This window comes from Pomacea canaliculata, linkage group LG14 (assembly GCF_003073045.1).
Source record: "Pomacea canaliculata isolate SZHN2017 linkage group LG14, ASM307304v1, whole genome shotgun sequence".
Classification (NCBI taxonomy): domain Eukaryota; kingdom Metazoa; phylum Mollusca; class Gastropoda; order Architaenioglossa; family Ampullariidae; genus Pomacea; species Pomacea canaliculata.
Genome location: NC_037603.1, coordinates 10,464,585 through 10,479,781, shown reverse-complemented (window position 1 = coordinate 10,479,781; position 15,197 = coordinate 10,464,585). Strand labels below are relative to the sequence as shown.

The 15,197-nt window shown below is 38.4% G+C and overlaps 1 protein-coding gene across 2 annotated transcripts in view; it reads right to left on the bottom strand.

The window, feature by feature from the left end:
* Positions 1-14,565, bottom strand: part of LOC112555675 (FERM, ARHGEF and pleckstrin domain-containing protein 2-like) — a 55,454-nt gene extending 40,889 nt beyond the window's left edge. For both annotated transcript variants that reach the window (XM_025224147.1, XM_025224148.1), the window contains exons 1-5: positions 14,376-14,565; positions 7,084-7,256; positions 1,400-1,504; positions 810-928; positions 166-263 (exon numbers count right to left, since the gene is read on the bottom strand). In XM_025224147.1, the coding sequence (XP_025079932.1) occupies positions 166-263; positions 810-928; positions 1,400-1,504; positions 7,084-7,182 (421 nt within the window). In that variant the 5' untranslated portion in view covers positions 7,183-7,256; positions 14,376-14,565. The remainder of the gene's footprint in view (positions 1-165; positions 264-809; positions 929-1,399; positions 1,505-7,083; positions 7,257-14,375) is intronic.
* Between the last annotated feature and the right edge of the window lie 632 nt (positions 14,566-15,197).

Here is a 15,197-nt window from a genome sequence, read left to right as displayed (position 1 = left end):
ATAATGGAAGCAATATTTTGGACCATCTATTATTCACAGTTCTATCAAACAAGAGAAAAAGCTTATAGTTTCTGTAAAACTTTAATATGGTCAATGCTAATTTGTAAGCCATGCTACTTATGTGCAAAGCATTCTCAAAACATAAAAAAGCTTCAATAAATGTACCTTGAACAATGTATGATGCCAACAAAGCTGCAGTGTTTTCACTACAATGTAGTTCACCTAAAAGCAAGTCTCGACGAACTTGCAATGCAAAGAAGTACCTAAATTGGAAACAGTACAAAGTTATCTGATAATTAAAGAGAGATTAGTCTTCCAGCAGATTTCATCTGTAGATGTATGCATGTTTGCTAGGTAAATATATGCATTTATGCACATTTGTGACTTTCATACGAAAAGATACAATCACTGATAACATGTTTTCTGCATATTATTCTTATGCAGAAAGCACAGATATGTGCCCTGTAAACAGTACAAGCCCAAGGGCTAAAGTGTTGCAGTTTTACAAACAGAAGTCTCTTTTGTATTAAGAGCAATGACTATACAGTGACCAAATTGCCCTCTGGGATAAATAAATCTTCACTTATACTTTAGAGAAATTTGCTTTGATACTTCTAAAGCTCCTTTTAAAGATTTTCTGTGCACTTAGAAGTACCCAAGTGTATTTGCAAGTGTAAACAAATAAATATGAGACAGAAGTTTTAGTGCAAATATAAACATGCTAATATATGAACACACTAATACAAACAATCATGATAGTGCACACTGAGTCATTGTAGTAAATTCTTCACAGTAATAAAGTTTTATACCTTGTGATTTCCTCCTCTAACATGCTGGGATCGGGCATGTAGAACTTGACTCCAAAGCGCAGTGGAGTGTCTGCAGAAGGTAGCTGTTTTAAAATCTGCTTATTGTTGTCTAGCCAGCTCTGCAAACAACAAAAGCACAATAACAAATTTATTAAAATTAAACTTTGATCTCCAAACTGGCCTCATCTGACTGTATGATGTTGGGTTTAAACAAACACTATTTATAAGCACTATGCACAGTTCTTTCTGAAATGAATATGACCCAGCAGGTTCCAGCTATCACTACAATAAATTTTGTCTGCTGCAAAATGAATAAATCGGAATGGGTAGAGGAATGCATTGTTAACTTGTTGCACTGCTGCAGACTGAATGTGGAATCAAAGCATAAACATTTATGGAGGTCATGTCCAAGACTAGATATGTTGACACGATAGATAAAGCAATACCTACAAACATGATTTTCAGAAATACTTTTGATAACATTTTATCATGCAAGGAATTGCAGGCTACATACTCTTTGATTTTACACATTTGTACCTGTTAGTTTATGAAAGATTAGCGTGAACAAAGAGGCATCAAGCTGTACAAACCTCATCCTCATAGTGATTGGTGTACTCCAGGCCAAAGTAATCCGACTCCAAAAGCTGAAGGTGACTCACAACTGCATCCCATAACAAAAGACCCACAGCTTTCACCTGCAATAGAACAAACAAAAACAAAACTAAATTCCAAGAAATTCCCAATTTTCACATAAACATTTTAAAACAAATATCTTTCACATGACTGTTTACAACAGTTGGGGAGTGGATAGCCAAGTCGTTAGCTCAGTGGCATCCAAACCAAGTTTGATACCATTGTAGCACTTCCTAGTGGGCCCCGCTGGCAGGAATGGGTACCTGACTCCAAAGAGGGTTGAGGAAGGTACCACAGCAAAGGAGAGGAATTAGGTACCACCTTCACTCAAGTTAACCCTAAGAAAAGTGAGGTCTTTAAGACCTGAAACCCTAACAACCTGAAAAAGGTAATGGGAGAGAACTGGCAATAACTCTGATCATAAAAAGTTCTTCATACCTTATCAAGATAAAAGTACCAGTAATATCCAGCCTACCCTAAGTCAGAAGAAATCCCCTGGACCAGATAAGGTCACCAATGAAATGCTGCAACACCTGGGCCCACGAGCCAAGACCAAACTCCTCGACCTCTTCAACAACAGCTGGAACAGCGGCCATGTACCACAAATCTGGCGAGAGGCAGACATGGTGCCCGTCCACAAGAAAGGCAAAGACCGAGCGAAGGTGGACAGTTACAGACCCATAAGCCTCACCAGTTGCGTGGGCAAGTTAATGGAGCGCCTCATCAACACCAGATTATCATGGCACTTGGAAAAGAACAACATCCTTACACCAGAACAAGCAGGCTTCAGACAACATCGCTCAACTGAAGACCAGGTTGCATACATCGCCCAGAAGATCGAAGATGGTTACCAGGACAAGAAGCACACGCTGACGGTGTGGATAGACATGGAAAAGGCCTTCGACAAGGTCTGGAAAGATGGACTGAGGTTGAAACTCCAGAAGTGTGGCGTAACCGGCTGTATGTACCAGTGGATCTCTCAATACCTGAAAAATAGGAAGGCCACGTTGGTGGAACATACAGCCGAAAGAAGACGCTGAGAGAAGTTCTTCAAGGGGGAGTACTCAGTCCTACCCTGTTCCTTGTCTTCATAAACGACATCATCAAGGACCTCCCCCGAAATGTCCAAGGAGCCATCTATGCAGATGACCTGGTCCTTTGGTGCACAGAAGAACACCTGACAACTGACAACTACCGACTCCAAGAGGCGCTTAATGTCCTGCAGGACTGGACGAAAAGGTGGCTTGTCAAAGTCAACCCCAAAAAGACCACCTACACTATCTTTAGTCTGTCCACTAGGGAACAGAAGGCCACTCTGAAGTTCGATAGACAGATTCTCCCACTGGAGGACAACCTTACCTACCTTGGGGTAACCTTCGATAAGAGACTTACATGGAAGCCTCAGACCCATTAGGTCGAAGCCAGAGCCAAGGTGTGACTTGCAATTATGAAGAAGTTGGCTGGCACGAACTGGGGCGCGGATGACAGAATCCTCAAGAAGCTGTACACCGGAAGGGTCAGACCAGTCCTAGAGTATGGCATGACAGCATGGGGCACAGCAGCAAAATCCAACTTTGAGGTCAGCAAGGTTCAGAACCAAGCAGCCAGACTCATCACTGGAGCCATGAGGTCTACGCCCATACAAGAACTGGAGACAATCACAGGGTTGGAATCACTTGAGGACCGACGTGACACAAAGATGCTCGTCCAAGCCGCCAAGTTCAAGAGACTTCCAAATCACCCCATGAGAAACAGACTGGCTCAGCCGACGAAGGGAAGGTTGAAAAGGGGAAGTTTCATCCACCAGGCTAGGATCCTTGAACGAAAACACCGAGACATCTTGGAACACGACCTCAGAGAGATCCCCCTGTGCCGGACAAACCCAGCATGGAATGAAACTGCTTTCCCCCTGATTCACTGCAGCATCCCTGGTGTCAGCAAGAAAGACTCCCAAGATGCTGTGAAGAAGTCCTGTACTATGGAGTATATCCACAACAACTTCCCACAAGATCAGTGGACTCACGTGTTCACTGACGGGTCAGCTGAACAAGCCGTGAAGAATGGTGGCGCCGGAATTTACATCCGGTACCCAGGAGGAAGAGAAGACCGTCTTTCTCTCGCAACCGGCATCTACTCCACCAACTTCAAGGCTGAAGCAGTTGCCATTCAGACCGGTGCCACCCACGTTGAAAACAGTCCAGACACCTCCAACAACGTCGTCTTCTTTACGGACGCACTGTCTGTTCTGCAGGCCTTACAGACTGCCAGAGACAAGAAATTGAACGACCTGTCCACTGCTCTCTCCTCCTTATGCGGAGACTGCACAGTTGTCTTACAGTGGATTCCCTCCCACTGTGGGGTTTTTGGCAACGAAGCCGCAGACACTCTTGCCAAGGAAGGATCCACAAAAGAGCAGCAAGACAGGTCCACCACCTACAGTGAAGTCAAAACCATCATCAAGGCCAAACAGCACAACAAGTGGCTGCAGCAGCACCCACGTTTCAACCGAAACGACCCATACTACCTGCTTACAAGAGCTGAGCAGGTCATTATTTTCAGGCTGAGGACAGGCCACAACCGTCTCAATCACCACCTTTACACCAAGCTCCGGATCGGCCAGACAGACCAGTGCCCGTGCCAGACAGGCAGTCAGACAACAGCACATCTACTGCAAGAATGTCCCATGCACGAAGAACTCAGGCACCGCATTTGGACTGATGAGACGCCAGTATTGAGGAAGCTACACGGCAGCCTGGAGGACCTGCGGCGCACAGCATCATTTGTGCAGGAGGCAGGCGTGTCCATTTGAGTGATCGACGAAGAAGAAGAAGATATCCAGCCTAAAACAAATCTTCTATTTTGTCTTTCTTTCTTTCTCTGTCTCTCTGATTTACTGGCTGACATTATCTTCAAAGTTGAAGTCTAAGACCAGTAAGGAATCTAAATGGTGATTATCAGTTATATAAACTAAAAGGAAATGATCAATCCTCATCTTGCTCTCTAAAACTTATCTTTGGCAAAGTGCTCTGCTTCAATCTAAGTAATGCTGCCATTTGTTCACAGCCAATAATATAGGGTTATACTTGCAGGTGCACAAACACAGCTTGCCTAAACATAAAGGCATAAATTTTACCAAGGTTTTCCACTTTCAGAATGCCAAATACCTTACTCAAGGCTAACAATTGTACAAAAGAACAACAAAGGGAAATAGCTAAATCCAAAATCAACCGAGAATCTAAAGGTGTACATGAAATCATTACAATTATGACTTGCAAATTCTGGAATACTGCAGCTGAGAACTTTTGGATCATACAAACATCACAATAATTCTTATAAATTAATGAGAAGAATGAAAAATGTGAAATCTCTATTGAGGGCCTGGCAGTTGTAAAGCTTGAAAGACAGGGCAGATAGGACACACACATGATAAAGTGGAGAATCCAATGCAGAGATAATGACAAGCATTACATTCAAAAAAGTGAGGTTGCAACTCTTGAAGGACAATTGTCCCCTTATTACCTAGTTTATTGTACTCTAACCCCAGTGAGAAGTGCTGCACATGTGTGTTCGTCAGACAGCAACAGTACATATTATATCCCCACTGACATGACAACTACCAATAACAGCAAAAATTACGTCACTTCTGCAAGTCAAGAGCCATAACCTGCGTTGCTGTGTACACAAAGCACTATTTACACAAGAATTCACTGCACTCTCCATCACTACAAAAGGGGACAAAGAAATGATATAATTATTCTTTGCAGCCTCTGTCCACACAGACTGCCTGATAACCTAATGACCATCTTAGGTTGACCAAGAACCTTCAGAGAAATGGTATGCTCTGTTCCTTCATGGGTTTTTATCAAAAATGTGACAAAGATAAACTTTTTAATGAAAACAAATAGACCATTTATTTGAAGTAAGAAAATGTTGCAAGTCTTTGAGCACACCTGAGCACGAATACACACAGAACACACAAATAAGAGCTCCTTTCAATGCTCAATGAAAGATGCACATACCCACAATCCTCAACAACCCACTCATTTTTAAGCGATATAGTTAATGACAAACCACTTGCAACAATTCTGCTAAGCAAACAGACAACAACAACAACAACAACAACAACAACAACAACAACAATTAATAAATAAAAAGCCCCAAGAAAACCAAACAAAACTCATTATACATTATCTGCTTCTGTAAAAATATGTAATGCGGGGATGTTCTAATCATGAAAATTCCTTGGAACAAATGTTGGACCTATAGTGGTGCTGTAATGTTTGTTGTTAATATTTATAAATACCAGGGATTGTTGTTTTCGACTAAGCTTAGTTTTACAGCTGCATGTCAGGAAAGAAAGGTTTATTTTTATCATATTAATATTATTATAATAATAATACTAGTTTAGATATATTTTTGAAACTTTTCGATGTTTAAGTTCAACCTAAACTACAGTATACTGCAGAACTAAGGAGATTAGATCATGCAGCTCATGCAAATGAATTTAGATTACTCTTTGCTGTTCATTAATGGCTCCTGAATAAAAAAAATCAATCTAATGGCCGAAATGGACCAGGAAAATACTAACGATGCTGTCTGGGCCATTCATCTGGACATAATCTTCACAAGAGGTTTTAAGCAAAACAGTTTTCAAGACACATCTCATGCATCAAAAAGATCTATTTTAAAATAATTTGTGAGTATAAGCGACCTAGAGTTACTCAGTCTTCATTTAAAATCCAACAGTGAACTGGCCTGTAATGACTCATTGGTCGAACTTTAACATTTTTTTTTTAAATTTTGCTTTGACCACTGTCACAGGCAAACTTAATTTCCTGGAATTACCACTAGATGCACATAAATGTTGCTTGTTAAAAGCTTCAACTCATACATCCAGCACCATTCCTTCTTCCTCACATTTTTCCAGTGTGTACACTGGTTGCTTTTTGCTGTGCTAGTGCTAAAAATCCACCTTAACTGAAATTTTTTGACTAGAGGTGAAGGGGTTAATTCTTTGCAAAATAAAAATTTCTCAAATCCAAGCAATATCCTTTTGTCTATAAGACTTTTTAAAATTGATATATGTGTGTGCCACAGAAGATTAAGTCTGTGATGAAATTCTGGATTGGACATGTCTAATAAATAGTTCTTTCTTTTCTTAAAATAGTTGTAAATTTGACAGTGGAGAAAGGGAGGACAGTGCTTTATGTTGAGCCAGCAATTATGGCTATATCATGGCAAAACAGCTGGCCCAGTAAACAAATACCACAAGCAGAGAAAGAACACTGTGCTAAGACAAGGAGCTCCAATCTTTACTAAGCTGGTGATAATTGTTGTGCCACTGATGGCCAAAGATTTAAGCATCTGCCTGTTTAAATATAAAGGTGTGAATCTGACATCTTTTTGCGCATAACAATGACTGAAGACTTGTCTCTCAAAAGTTTTGCTCAGGTTCTAAAAATCAGTGTCTTGCAAAGTAAACTAAATACTAAAAGTTAAAGAATTTTGCTTTCAGATAGGTCTTTATATCATCACTTAAAGATGCATTAAAGATTACTAATGCAATGATATGACAGGAGTACATAAAATATGAGGTAATACACTAAATGAAGCAATGCAATAACAAAAACAAAATACTCACAGGTACTTGGAAAGCATGAACTGTGTCATTTAAAAAGTTCACACGCAAGCTGATGACCTTGCCTTTGCGAGGTGACTTGGGTGATCTTGGGTCGGCCATTGCGACCACTGATAACTTTTGTCTACTTCACTGGCATTGACTCAGTCTCATGAAAGTGGACCCATATCCTTGACCTGAAAATCGACCAAACCCCTGTTAACAACTGTTTAAGATACCAAATCTTCAGCCCCAACAAAGCATTAACAGCATAAATTTTGAAGTATTTATTAAGCTTTATTTCAGTCAACAATATCTAATAATACATGCCTATTTAAAACTATGAATATTGCCCCAACCCAGGATTTTTAGCACTGATTAAGACTTACTTTGTGTCCTACAATTGTTCATATCCAACATTATAAAACATTCTTCTAAAAGGAGCACCTACTTCATTGATTCAATTCATGTTCTATGATTGTACTAGTCACATAGGGGGATGACAAGACAAAGGATAAAACCATGTGATTGGATTTGCTCATATCTGGGTCTAGGTAAAAATGATGGTGATGGTGTGCATTGTTAATTTTACTGTTTGTAATACCATTTTATCAAATGCACAAAAATACAAACACAACCCGCGACCCTATGCTCCTCAAGGGAGCAACAAGGAATAAACTAAACAAACACAACCACTAACTGGTAGCTTCAGGCACGGTATATTGTTTTGTCACCTCTCTCTGAGAATGTTGCAAACCCTGAATATTTTAATTTCTTTCAAGGAAGCTGAAATTTTCAGTTATTGTTCTCACAGAATGAGAAAATGAAATATGTCACCACATTCATGCTCTTTATCCTCAAGTATTAAGGAGTACAGAATTGTTTAATATCAGGGTTAGTCAGGGTTTGGATGCCAGTGCTCTAGTTGTAACAATTACCAATACCTCTTCGTGTTTATCTGACATAACAGACCTTGACTCCACACTGCCACTAACAGGCATCTTTACTTACAGGTGATCAAACTACCTCTATGGTAACACTTGAAAATGTTCTAATAAAACTCAAAGTATAGATATCAGCTGGAACTGAACATATCAGAAGACTTCTCTGTAGAATCTTTCTTCTGTTTTATGTAGCCATAATCAGTGACCTAATGATGTGTTCACGATTCTTTCTAGGAGAAAGTGGAGAAAATATGCCATGATGACTTTGTTCCTATGTGGGTCAATACTCTTCACATTTGTGACACCAAAGCCATAAAGGTCAAGGTGTGCAAGACAGCAATTTCCCCTGAGATCACACTGCTTTCAGCTCCTTTGCCTACCCACTCCTAGAGGTAAAGGTGGCACCTTTCTATACTTGTCACAAAGACACAAGAAGTTACACACAAACCCTCTGTGAGAATAAGGAAGAGATGAGAAACAGTTTCTCATCATTAACTTTTCCATCTGGACAGCAGATAATGGTTGTGTGCACCCAAATGTTATTGTGTTTCATCTTTTATACTAAGCGCTGTTACTGAACCAGAGAGTAGTTACAATAAATTATGAATAAATGAAACAGCATAAAGACTGAAAATTTGGAAATGTGTTACAACAGGCTGGGGCCTGACATATGAAATGAGACAATAGCCAACGTTAGAGACTAAACAGAATGTTGTATGTCACTGACCAAATACCATAAGATAGAGATTGGGCAGTACAACATTTTCCCTACCACAGAAGTCCAAAAATAGGATAAACCCAAAGACACTTCATACATACAGTCTTTATGGCAATGATAAGGCACTTTTTGTAGTGTCCCACATCGTCCATTGTCTTGCTTCATACATTAGGTCCAAGATTACTTGTGACAATGATACTCTTCTTTCAACTATATATGATCATCACCCTTCTCTGCCATAATTTGTAAGAGGCTTTAGCCTTAGGTAGATTCTATAAACTACCACTCATGGCTTATTCTATGCATTAAGTTCAACATAAGCACATTAACCTTCTGAGATTTGTGGATAACAATTTGTGAATATATGAAGAAATACTAGCTCACAGAGATCAGTGCCATCTCATCACATTTTATCCCTGCCTTGATTATTTCTCTGAACTGCTCTTCCCTTACATCCCAGCTAGACAACTCTGCTCATCTGATTATCATCATATGGACACAGTATTTTTAGTTATAAAACAATGGAACTCTCTACCTTTCCATATCCGCCACCTACCCACTATTGAATCCTTTAAACGTGCACTGAAAACACACCTCTTCCATAAATATTACTCCTAAAAGCCTTTCCCATTATGCTAGTCCTTTGTCACAACCTTCCCTGCACATCTTCTCTTTGCAATATCATGTTACTCTCAGCTCTTGTTCTTTGGTTCCTCTTTGTGTTTTCTGTATTTTATTTTATTCTTCGTTAGTACTGTTGTTTATTCTTTTATAATTGATATGTTATTTGTTTTCCTGTCCCTTGTATATTGTCCATGTTTTGTTCTTGTTCTTAGGCACTGAAAGCATACTCCTTAGGTGCGTGAGTATGCGCTTTACAAATCTTGCATTTATTATTATTATCCCTCTTTGAAAAGACAGAGAGTCACAAGTACCATATTCCATCTATTTTGAGCTAGGCTGAGCTGTCTTTCTGTTCCCACGTGTTGAAGGCATACGGTCAGTGCTATATATACCCCTCACAAACATATGGAGTGGAGTGGGAGGGGGGTCTACAGACAAAGGTACAATACATATGTGCACCTCCTGCTTCCATCTGTTTCTCCTTCTCCCACACTGAATCTATCACCTTTTGACAACTCCTTCTTCCCTCACACCCTCCCCACTTCTTGCAGCTCCACTCTTGACCTCTGCCCTCTTTGGGGTAAAAGTAACTTCTTACTTAACAATTACAGTCCTTGTGAGAGATGAAACATTGATAAACATGATAGTGTTATAAGACTAACAGCATACATGACAAAGTACTGTTTGCATGAGAACAAAGTCCTTACTTGTAGAACATCCCATTCAATTGAGAAAGCTCGCATACATCTCATACATCTCGTACTGGTATTATACAGACCTACTGGTATCATTGAAAGATGTAGTTAAACGAAAAAAAAAACAATATCTGAAAAACTAACAGTTGTAATCAGAATGAAAACACAAACACGCACTCACATCAGTAAAGCCACAAAACAAAGTGATTCTTTTCTGCTGTTCTTACAACGAAGTTTCATTCTGCCGTTAAAAAAAAAAACATAGGAGTGAAAATAATGTCAGATCGTTTGTGCCACTTGTGTGACTCAAAGTGAAGAATGTATGTGCCATCTTGCATGCCAATATGAAACATCATGCTGTTAATAGTGACAGTGTAATCATTAAGGTTTGTTAAAAGCAGTGATAAGCCCCCATAGGTTTAGGAAAGTGTTTCAACTTCAACTGTTCCTTTATACTACATAACATGTAAAAGATAAGTATTCTCATACTATCTCTGAACATTCCCTTTATTTCTTATAGGTACTGTCCCTTGTACCCCATTTATTGATTTGATTATTAGGTCTTAAATTTACATAAAATCACATAATTTTTTTTCAACTATACAGTAATACAAAAATACTCAAAAATTCTAACTTAAAAATGTGTTAGTAATAGTTTTAGACATTCATTTTTCTGGAAGTATACTTTCAATGAATATGCATAAAATGTATCGTTTTCTTATGATGAGAAATAACTTTCATCTTTTTTATTACCCCATATATGCCATGATATTTATGCTGAAAACATGATTACAGCAATGGAAAATAGAAAAGACACAATAAAAACGTCGTAAAAAAATATTTTATCACAAATTTATCTCCCAAGACTTTAAAAGCTGGTATTCAGCAAAAAGATGTTTTTCATTCAAGAGCTGCTGTCACACAGAGTAACTAAGCTGGCTCAAAGCAGCGATAAACAATGAATTAAAGCATTGTTAATAAAGATTTCATCTAACACTAACAAGTTTGGTTTTTTTTCTCTCATCAGAGCATAATGGTTGAAGTATAAGCTTTTTAAAGCTATCTTAAAAGCAGGCCCATGTTTATAGTTCTATCCTATTTTTGACCTCAATTTTAGGATTATAGGATTATGAGATAGTTTCTGAAAACTGCAGTTTTTAAATATAAACACAGTCTCCATTAGCACAGCACTGGCAACACAGTTAAATGGCAAATGTTTTCACTGCTGTTTAGATGCTTGCCAAGCTCCTTTGAACCTTGTATGAGTTCAATGTTGCTCAGGCAGCTCACTTTTTATTTTATTTCTGTAATTCTAAACTCACATATTTTGAACAATGCAACTACTGTATGTTCAGACCATGTGCTTTAATCACTTACTTGAAAACAGCAAGGAGCAGATTTTTCTGAGCATGTTAAATCTGCTGCTAATCATGGATTAAAACCCTAATAACTAAATAAGTGTCCAGAGATTATCTATTACACTATTACATAAAAGTATTATCTCTTTAAGCTGCCAACAGACAAGATTTTACTCTTGGACAACTTTTCTCAAAAGCCTTTCAGCCTAACCCCTGGAGGCAGTCGCACAACACAATTCTAATGTTAAACATGTTTAGCCATAACTCTATTTAGTTAAAACAATTTTACAGAGTGTTCCTAAATGTGGTGCACAACAAAATTTTTATTTTGATCTTTTGTAACTAAAATTGTTTTCAAAAAAAGATAAAACTGTTAAACTGGATTTCTATTCCTATCAGAATAGGATAATGTAAAAGTGGTTGGTCCCATGGAAAAGCAATGACAGGAAAACTGTTCAAACACAGTGGTTGTCTAATCATTCAATTTAAAACAAATACAGTTGCATGCATGGCCAATGTGACGAGCACTATCAGTAAAGGGGATATGAAAACAGAAGAGTGTTAATGAAAATAAATTGACAGGTCAACTCAGTTATTACAATAAGAAATGACTGTACTACTTTTGAAAAAAATACCATGGAAATGTAGGTAAATACATTACTTGTTAAGGTATACTTTGCAAATGAAAAATTTAAGACAAGACTGTCAATGACAAACTTTCAAAACATTACTATATATATATAATTTACTTTTAAAATATAACAACTGGTGTATTCAGCTGTGCTTTTGTCAGTAGTCATCACAATCTGCAATAATTCTGGTGGTGTCAGTTTGTCGAAATCCAAACTAATGAAACAGTTTGTTGTCATTTATTTTTCGAGTTATTCACTAGAGCTATGATAACTGTTAAATCTTCAGCCAGTTCTGAATTAAGAAGAGGAAAAACTACTTTGAAAATGTTAAAATGCTCATGCAATACATCTAAATGACTCAGGAGCGATTTTTAAAAAAATCTGTTTACTTCTTTAGAACAGTTTTAGGTCTTAGAAATGTGCAACATACCCCAGTTTGTACAGGTATTTCTAAAATGGGTTTGTCTCTAGTCTATGGTTACAAAATACTAAAATAAATAATAAACAATAATCTTTAATTAATTAAGCACTGACATGCATGCTGTATTCTTTTAATTTTTATAAACAGGACAGTTTATTTGTGTGTATGATTCCCCCTCTAAGTTGACAAGGAAATGGTAATGTTGTTTATCCTTGAAACTATTTTAAGGATGGGCCACACCACTATCTAAAATACATCCTTTACAGGCTCAGACTTATACCCCAAGGATAAGCATAAGTAGGCTATGTTAATAGTCCACAACAAAGCAATAGGCCCCATCACAGATTTTATTTTAAAAATGTCAGTAACTAAATATGCCTCCCAGTCCTACAGTGAAAAATCATTTTGTCCAAATGATCTAAATAAACCTCATAAATGTTAAGCTTATTTTATGCTAAGGTTCATACACAGGAGGAGCTCCACAATATCAGCAAATACAGACACTAACTGCTCATTTATTGGACTCTACCTATCAATCTAAAGATAGTCTATTTCAAAATAAATTCTACGTCTAAAAACATTATTTCAGCTGTCTAAACTAGTCTGAGTTAAGTGAAGCATGCTTTATTCTAAACATTTCTCATTTATAGACATGCCAAGTTAGGTTATGCATATGAAGGAATTAATGCAGTATGAGACTCATGAAGATGCAAATACTACTGCTTATACAAAAAAGTGCATACACATATGAACACTCACACAGAGGTAGAAAGATATGGTTTGCACTTTTTATATTAATAATCCATAATGACATTTACTTTTGTTAATAAAAATATGGATTTCAAATAAAAATATATCATTATATGCTTACTAAATCTGATGTTTTTCAAAAGCTTTCTTGCGCTATAACAGAGTATGTTTCCCCACATACAGTGTACTGTCATGTGAACAATGAAAATGGACATGTGACCACTGTCTTATCAAGTGACCACTCTAACTAGATCAGTAGATGATATATGACTCTCTAGGTACCTTTAAGCTTTAAGTTAGCACTTTCACCTGCTTTTATGAGGAGTGAAAGACTTCAAATTATACCAAAACTTCCACTATTCTGTAAAAGAAATGGCCTGATGCAACGAAAAATCTCTCAATCAGCAAGTACAATTTCTGAAACACTTAACAAGCATATAATTACACACTGTAAACCTTTAATAGTTTATTTATTTTTAAACTAAACCTTGCTGTATTATAAGGTTTGCAACTTCTACCCTAATAACATAAGTAAAGCGCAGCGATACTGAAGTCTTCGTTTCATTTGTTTACTATTTAGGTCTGTAAGAACTACGAGTGGAAGGGTAGTTCGAACACAAGCTACGTCACGGCCCTAGCATCAGATTAACGGGTTAATCCACACACACAGATATCACAGTTTACGACATTTTCATGTCTAGGGAAGCTGTCGGGCTAACAGGCCGAATCTCCGGTCAGGACAAGATTAAAACGCCTTACAGCACACGCTCACAACTCTACATCACTAAAGGTATTTAATCCTAGCGGCCATGTTGGTGGGAGAACACAGCTACACGAGATGTGTTGTAAAGGGTAGCAGTAGTGGGGTACCACCAGTCCCTTCGCTGCCCCACTGCACCATACGTTGCGTCTCTCTCTCTCAGGCGTGGCTCTCCAGTTGGGGATGAAAGATAAAAGGAAAGCAAAGCCTGGGTTGATGTGTATGAACGTGGCAGGGTTACTCAATAGCTAAGCTTGGAAATGAAGCTGGCATGCATGCTGGTGTCCGTCGGCAAGTGGAAGAGAAACTGCGAAATGCTGCGAAACACTCCCACCGCCACAGCAGCCTACAACTGTGGGACTACATTCGCTACAACCGCCGCGAGGCCGGTCATGTCCGGAAGTTTCTACTCACCTTCATCGCAGGAAGAAGGAGCGACAAATACGTTAATCCAAACTAGTTAATCCATCGTGAAATAATCCCAGTTGAATGCGATGAAATGAAGCACAGGCTACACCCGACAGCTGCGATCTTTAGCTGAATACGCGAGGCCTCGCACACATTCGAACAATTCTGCGCGAGCGGTGGGGAAATTCAAGGGAGGGAACTCTGTGACCCCTTTTCTTGACCCCTGCTTGCGTGCTGCGTGTCTGCGTGTGTCTGTGAATCAAGGGGTAGGGGGGACGGGGTAGATGGGTTCCCGTGGTCTTTGTTTTTTCTTCCTCTTGTACACAGCTCGCATTGATCCAATTTTTCACCATTTGTTATTTTAATAGACATTTTCGCTCTGTCCACTGCAATGAAATCGGGACTATATGCACATCAGTGATGTTTTGTTTACTGGTGTTATTTATGGAATTTAAGTCACTGTAAGTCGGGTAAACACGGTGTTGTTTTTCATTTCAATCTCGTGCGAACTTGTCAATAAAGTGTACATAAATGTGTGTGTGTGTGTGCCCACGTTCGTGTGTGTGTGTTAAGACACCAAAGATGTCAACAGGATTTCTTAAATTTTATAATTGATCACAGCAATGAATTAACAAATGTTGTCACATTATGAAATTAAGACATTTAATTGTGTGGACGTATCACAGTAAAAATCTTTTCAAAGTTTCCAGCCTCTATGCAAATATATAACAAAAGAGACTTTATGCGAGCGCTTTGCGGCCGGGAGTCTTCGGCTGAGAGAGTTTATGTACACGATGATCACTTGCAGACAATAATCAAGGACAATGT